Here is an 8,210-nt window from a genome sequence, read left to right as displayed (position 1 = left end):
ATTACACAGAAGAAAAAAAAGAGGAAAAAAAATTAAAAGCTTTCGTCTGAAGGTACTTTATCCGAAAAGTAACCATCACTTGCGTCATCTTCTTCCTCCTCGGAGTCTTCATCTGGATCTTCATTAACTCCAATTTTGAGTCTATTTCTGTGTTGGTACAAGTGGCGTTATGCAATTCTTCCATGAAACCCAGACGCTGCTTTGTCATGATGTTTTCTAGCCAATAGACTTCCTGCTCTCCGCTGTCGTATCTAACGGTCACCATGTCTGTTTCCTCATCAAAACGCCATGATGTCATGACAGGGTCCGGCTTCACATCTGCTTTGATTGCTCCAAATTTCCTGGTTAATGCTTTCATAAGCATATGTGTTTCATGGCATTCGTTGTCTAGAGCGATGCCAAGGGATAAGATTGCCCTCTGTATCTCTTCTTCCATCATTAGAATTGCCCTGACCGTCTTAACATACACCCTCCTTCTGTTGTCAAAACGGAGGACATATCGCCTGATCCCCAGAGTGTATCTCCAAGAAACGATTGTTGCCATTTTTGGCGTTTTGTTTAAGTTGGCGTTTTTGGTTAAGGATGTTTTTTGCAGAATTGGATAGATTGAAGTGATTATGGAAGCTATGTTTTACCTCGTTTATATAATGATGTTTTTGGCGCATAATTTAGGAGGGATTTTTTTCTAATAAATGTTAATAACTAAAATTCAATTTCTGTGTTGTTTCATCTTCCTGTAATATCCAACGCGATTTATGACTAATTTTTGGCGTTTTGTTTTTAATGGCGTTTTATTTTTTTGAATGGTGTTTTATCATTTGATGGCGTTTTGAATATGAGCGGTAAAAGACCCTTTTACCTTTAATGAAGCGCGTCCCACATAATATATTTGATGTTATTTACGAAAACGCCACCGCGCAATCTAGTCCATGGATTGTTTTGATCGGACGACCCATAAGCGTTCTCACCGTTCTCACACTTTTGACCGTTTTCTCTAAATCCTGACCCTATATATATATATATATATATATATATATATATATATATATATGGTGGGGTTCTAGAGTGAACATTAGTGTATTTGCGAACTAAGTGAACAAATCCTGGCCATTGATCTATACACGTGTATGGCCAGGATGTCATCATCAAATCGTAAAATACACTAGTGTATTTCAACATCAAATCTTGGCCATTGATCTGCACACGTATATGGCCAGGATTAGTTTACTCGGTTCGCAAGCTACACTAGTGTTCACTTTTGAACCTAATCCTATATATAAACCCATATAAAACATAATTTATATCTTAGGCCCATTTAAAACTATCAATCTTAAAATCTATAACTTAAGTCCATTATGTATTAGATCAATATAACCAAAATTATAACTTTTATGGTTGTTTAAAAAAACTAGTTTACATTATCTATTTAACTAAGGCGTAAGAGGCATGTTTTTCTTGGCTCGGACAGAGCATCAGAACTCTTAAAGTCGGCCTCTATGTAGAGCGTCAACAAAGCAAGGAAGCGGTGATACAAGCCATGTTGGAGGTTGAGCAAAAGTATTCAGGACCAATATCGGGGAATCCCACCTTCCTCAATTCAGGAACTATTAAGTGATTCAAACCTTACTGTCTAACCCAAAAAGTTGCTTATTCTCTTAACTTGTTTTGTAAGAAACTTAGTTAACAAGTGATCACCACTAAATTAGAATTAACCAACTAAAGGAAACTAAATACTTTAGGTGAAACCACTACGGACCCTCTTATTAACTTTAATAATTTCATGAACCATCCACTTAATTTAAATATATTTACAATCTTGAGAAGACCAACAATAATTATATCTTAAGATAAGTTTTCTAATTATATATTCCAAAATTGTTATATATTTCAAAACTGTAAAAGTTGTGGTGTGTAAACATGAAAATGAAGGCTGGGGCCTTAATACTTTAGGTCAAGAAATTGTCTACTTATAATCCCATCATTCCTTAAAGACTTTTTTGTACAATTACATATATTTGATGTAACATTTGCTATCAAAATATCCCAACTTTTATCAATCTTTATAACAAAAATATATACCAATATATTTTATTGAATTATATATTATAACCGGATAATCTATTAGTTCATTTTTGTCAATTGTTTCTACAAGATTTTTATTTATTATTCAATTTAGAACATACCTTCTTGGGCTTTCGTAACGAAAATTCCACCTTGTGTTACATGCCATGTGCCATTTTTATGAGAATATTTGAATAAAGTTTCTTATTTATTAATGCCATTTCGTAAAAGTATTATACAATATATTATTTAATAAAAGGGTAATTACATGTTATTGTCATTGTTGGATTAACTTTAGGTACAAAGTAAATTTAATTTTAGAATATGTTTTTAGCAATTTTTATAGTAATACTAATATATTAATATTGTATAAAAATTTACTAATTTTACTATGTATGACTAGTTAACATTTTAAAAATATGATTAACACAATTGAAAAAATAATAATAAGAGATGGTAAGAATACAAAAATCAGTGTAATTATACATTATAATTTACTAGATGGGTGTGCGCACGATGCTACGTGAAACATAGATACTGGTAATTTTTTAATATCTTTGAAAGTAGTTGTAAGTGGAGAAAATAGAAAAGACAATTATAAAGGTATAAAATAATATTATTTATTTGAAAATGAGAGAGGAAAAAAGTAGTGATTTTTAGTGTAATTATATGGATTAAGATAAGTATTCCAATGTAAATGCTCTAAGTTGGTTTAAAAGTCAAAAATGTGTTTTAAATAATTCTATTTTGAGTTAATTGCCAAAATCGTCCCTGAGCTTTGGGCACATTTGCCATTTTCGTCCAAAATGACACTTTTGTACCATTTTGCCCCCCCCCCTCACGTTACATATTTTTTAAATGTGTTGAGCACTTAGGAAATATGTTTGGCAGAAGTAAAATATTTATTTAATTAAGATTATGAGGGGAACTAACTAATATTTATTCTGAGTGGTTTGAGTAAAGAAATTTTTGGTTCATGGCATTATACTTACTATTTGGTGGGTAATTTTAAAGTTTGGTAACAGTACGTTGTTTGAGGGGGGGGCTGGCTTTTGTTTTTCGTTAGGAGCGAATTTAAAAGAGTAGAAGATGAATTACAAACTTTGGTACATATGATAATATTTGTTTATTTGACATTTTTCTATAAGGTCACAAGCATTTTACTTTTATAAAAATTAGAGGTTTAAGTAGATTTATTTTTATAAAACTTATCTATATAAACAATTGAAAATTAATTTCTGTATTAATTTATAAAATTTAAAACATCCTTCGCCTTAATAGAAAAAATTAACTTAGTTTGTGGTTGGATGAAAATTTATAAAAAATATGTGACAAAACTATTATTTTTTTCATATAAAAATTGCATGTGTATTCTTTTTTTATTATATATGTGACACAATTAATTAAATAAAAGAAATTAAAAAGAGTTTGAGTAAATTGCCAAAATCATCCCTGTGGTTTATATTTGCCAGTTTCATCCAAATATCCTTCAACTTAACTGAAAAAATAAACTAAGTTAGTGGTTTGGATGAAAATGACAAAAAGTTACAAACGTGAGGGGCAAAATGGTACAAAAGTGTCATTTTGGACGAAAATGACAAACGTGCCCAAACCTCAGGGACGATTTTGGCAATTAACTCTTCTATTTTATGTTTTAAGAGTTGTAATTACTTTAACTTTTAAAATTATGTAAATTTACATTTTTGTCATCTTGTTATATGTAATATAGGATATAAGATAGTATAGATTAGTAATACTTGGGATTATAAGTAAAATTAAAGTTAACATCTATTAATAAAACTCATATACAAATAATTGAAAAGTTTTGGGACACCAAAACGAACAAAAATATGCCTTGATTCGTTTCATATTATTACTTTACATACCTAACTTGTCTAATTACTTAATTAATAAGCACAAATTACGTATGACCCTCAAACACCATTTGAAAAATACAAATATATGCGTAGGTAATCTTCTGCTAAAGAAAACGAATAATATTAGTTGACATGAAACATTATGGTATATGTTTAATATTTTTAGTTATAATCATATTATATCAAGATAATTTATACTCTCTCTCTTCCGTTATTCTGTCACTATATATACACCTAAACTCACCAGTACAAGACCACCAATTTGGATCGAAGCCCAAGAAATGGGATCCTTCACCTCATTATTAAGCTTGTCATTATTTTTGTTTTTTTGTCAAATAAATGCCACTTCTTTCCTCAATTCTTCAAAAGCTAACTCTTGCAATGTCTTCAAAGGCAAATGGGTCTATGATCCATCTTACCCTCTTTACAACCCTGCTACATGTCCTTTCATAGATCCGGAATTCGATTGTGTCAAATACGCGCGACCCGACCGGTCATATCTCAAGTACAGGTGGCAGCCTTTCGGTTGTAACCTTCCAAGGTTTGTACTTTCGTTTTGTTGGTTTTTAGGTGCTTTTAAGCTCATTTGTTTCACACACCCTTTCTCTATATCTCTCTTTATACATACATAGATATATAGAGAGAGATAGAATAAAAAGGATGTGAAAATAAGATTTAGGGGTGTGATAACAGTGGATGCTATGTTTTACTCAACAAAACATATATGATTGAACATGACCGAGGAAAAAACAAATATAAGTGTGTAAGAGAACGAAAAGAGAGAGAGAGAGAGAGAGAGAAGTGGGGTGCATAAGCTCATATGTTTTACTCAATAAAGATGATGAAACATTGATTTCACCATGTTGAGAGACAGTTTGATTTGGTTCGGTTCAGTTCGGTTTTTGACAGAATAGGTTGTCGCAGGTTTAACGGCGTGGAGTTCCTACAAAGATGGAAGGGGAAGAAGATCATGTTTGTGGGTGACTCACTGAGTTACAACATGTGGATCTCACTGAGTTGCATGATTCATTCATGGGCGCCAAACGCAAAATACACACTTGTCAAAAGTGGCGGAAGTCTTACTATTCTTACTTTCCAGGTTAGCTTTTTATTTTTCTTTTTATTATAATTCATGATTATTATTTAATTTTAGTGTATTTTTTTTTCTTCTGGTCAATTATTATCTATCCAACAACCTCCACATTTTTCTCTATTATTGTTCTATCATTTCTTTAAGTCAAAGACAAATGATTTAAGTTTGTACTAATAAGATAACTTTTTGTTAGAGATGTGTATAAAGGCATACGTAATCATCATATTTTAAAATGAAAGATTCAACTCGCTTTGCCTGTTAAGGCTATGCGGTGTGGGGCTCGGCAACACCATTTCCAACCCCCCCCCCCCCCCCGGCGTCGTCCTGAACGTCGCGCTTAGAAGCCTGAGGACGAGTTGATATTGGCTAGACTCGTTCATTAACAAAAAAAAGAAGTATTTTTTAACATACTTTCTTGAGTTTACACATAATTAACGGATTTTTAAAATAATTAGGTAAGACTTTTGCTATTAAACTAATAAAATGTTTCTTAATAATCTTTAGTTGAGTCGACATAGGATATTTTATAGTTTGCTATTTTTTTAATAATGATAAATTTTAACTTTAAGCTGTAAAAGAAAATGATATGTAATTTTATTTTGTTGTGAATAATAAAATAATTGGCAGGAAATTGATGCACGCCTTTGATAGTTTAATGTCCAATTGTCTACGTTGATTGAAAAAGTGAACGTCTTTTTCTAATCATGATTTTCTTATTTGCGCTTCATTTATTGTACGCACCGAGAGGCGGCTTTCAAAATATAAACACATTTTTTTAATTTAGAACAATTTTTTTTTTTAATATAGAACATTTTTTTTAATTTGGAATTAATAGTAAATATATGTTAATTTATTTATCGTGTAATAGTGGATTAGTGGATAAACTTATTTTCCATTAATAATTTGTTTTTTAAAAAGTTCAACACATAGAAATCTTATATTTTTTTTTTTTTTTTTGAACAGCAACTTTCATATCAAAAACGCTACTAGCAAATCGCTAGAGCAAAACAGAACACACCTTACAAATCAAATCTACACCAATCCTTCCATCCTATATTATTACAAATCAAATCTACACATAGAAATCTTATATAAAAAGGGTTTTTGATTTGTCTTCCTAATAAGCTACACCAATTAAGCATGACGTACTATTTACTTTAAACTAAAATCACATCATGATGGTCACTCCTTGATTGGTTGCCTAATTTTCCAATTTTCTTCTTGTATTTCTTTCCCATTTATAAATATATAATAACTTTATGATATAACCATGTTGTATTTATGAAGTATCTAAAAATTATAAACAACAAGAACATTACATCAACGAAAAATTAACTTTATGATATAACCGTTTTGTATTTATGAAATATCTAAAAATTATAAACAACAAGAACTATTACATCAACGAAAAATTAAAAAAAAAAGGTCATGTTTTTGTCACTATCGTATATGCATACATATGGATGTTAGTCTTCGATAAAATGAGTACCATATTGACGTGTTTGTTATTTTCCTACAGGATTACGGACTTCAATTGTTAATATATCGCACAACCACTCTAGTTGACATTGTGAACCAAAACGAGGGACGTGTACTTAAACTAGACTCGATCAAGCAAGGAAGCGCATGGATGGGAATGGACATGTTAATCTTTAACTCATGGCATTGGTGGACTCACACCGGTCGTGACCAACCGTAAGATCTTAACTGTATAAACATATTGTGTTGACAATAGTAACTCAATTGAAAAAAAACCGTATTTTAAATCATAAACTATTCAAATGCAGGTGGGATTACATGGGAGAAGGAGGAAAATTATACAAAGACATGAATAGACTCGTGGCCTATTATAAAGGGATGACGACTTGGTCGAGATGGGTCAATCGATATGTTGACCCTTCGAAAACCAAAGTCTTCTTCCAAGGCATTTCCCCGATCCATTACCAGTATGCTCTCTAATTTTTTACTTTTTCAAATTATTTTTATCTTTAACTCTCATGGTTTGATGTGAATTGTTGGTGGATACCGTTTATAATTATAAAATATAAAACCATACAAAAGAAAAGAAAAGAAGAGAAAAGAAAAGAAATACAAAACAATAGGAAATTACCCTACAATAAATTTAGAAATGGGTTACAATTGTAAAAAATCAAAACAATTGAAGAGGATTTGTTAATTAAAATTTATAATGACTTATAATTATATGTTTCCAAAATTAATGAAAAGAAATACATTTTCACTAGATTTTCGAACATTAATGACACAGGGGAAAGGACTGGAACGAGCCATCAAAATCATGCAAGGGTGAAACTCAACCATTTTTCGGTTTAAGGTATCCTGCGGGCACACCTATGGCATCAGTGGTACTAAATAAAGTGTTGGCACGAGTCAAGAAACCAGTCTACTTACTCGACATCACGACACTTTCTCAATATCGGAAGGATGCCCACCCGACCTACTATAGTGGCAACCACATCGGTCTAGATTGTAGCCATTGGTGCCTTCCCGGATTGCCAGATACTTGGAACATACTTCTATATGCAGCTATCTCTGGCTAAGTTGGAGATGGAATTGATCTTAGAACATAATTGGTTTGTATATGAACAAATATACAAACAGGTATCTCAACAAATATACCATGTTTGTATCATTCTTTGTTTTCTTAGGATTCCTAATCTTAAGGTGTGTGATTTATTAGTCATAGTCTCAATGGCTTTGTTAGTTTTTCATTTTTATACATTTTGATTCGTAATTGTTTGTTCAATAAAGAGATCCAACAAATTGATGATTCTATTTGTAATATCTTGACAATTGATTGTATTTTAAATTTTAAATTTAAATTTTAAATTACTTTAATAGAAAAAATTGTGTCATCATTGTAAGGGTGGATGGAGGGACTCTTTCCAATCTCTTTTCTATTTCTTTCACGTAAGTTTTTTTTTTTTTTTTTTTCTCACTCTTCCTACATAATATTAAAAATAGTTATCATAATATTTAAAAAATACATAATCTTAACAAAACATACAAGATAGATCATATTTTCTGGTCTTCATCGTCGTCTTTGCCAAAAATATTCCACCAAATCCGAGCATAGGTTGTGTGTATCTTGCGGAACGTTTGTGTTTACATACCCATGTGAAAGTATATGTATATACCCTACATGACGTGGTGTGTGTGGG

General features: G+C 31.2%; 1 protein-coding gene across 1 annotated transcript; it reads left to right on the top strand.

The window, feature by feature from the left end:
• Positions 1-4,208: 4,208 nt before the first annotated feature.
• Positions 4,209-7,878, top strand: LOC110897710 (protein trichome birefringence-like 39). Its single transcript, XM_022144441.2, has 5 exons — positions 4,209-4,479; positions 4,863-5,037; positions 6,551-6,726; positions 6,819-6,977; positions 7,298-7,878. The coding sequence occupies exons 1-5, from the start codon at positions 4,220-4,222 to the stop codon at positions 7,587-7,589; spliced, it is 1,062 nt and encodes a 353-aa protein (XP_022000133.1). The 5' UTR covers positions 4,209-4,219; the 3' UTR covers positions 7,590-7,878.
• The last annotated feature ends 332 nt before the right edge of the window (positions 7,879-8,210 follow it).

The sequence above is a fragment of the Helianthus annuus genome, chromosome 17 (genome assembly GCF_002127325.2).
Source record: "Helianthus annuus cultivar XRQ/B chromosome 17, HanXRQr2.0-SUNRISE, whole genome shotgun sequence".
NCBI lineage: Eukaryota > Viridiplantae > Streptophyta > Magnoliopsida > Asterales > Asteraceae > Helianthus > Helianthus annuus.
This window is presented reverse-complemented; position numbering and strand designations above follow the sequence as displayed.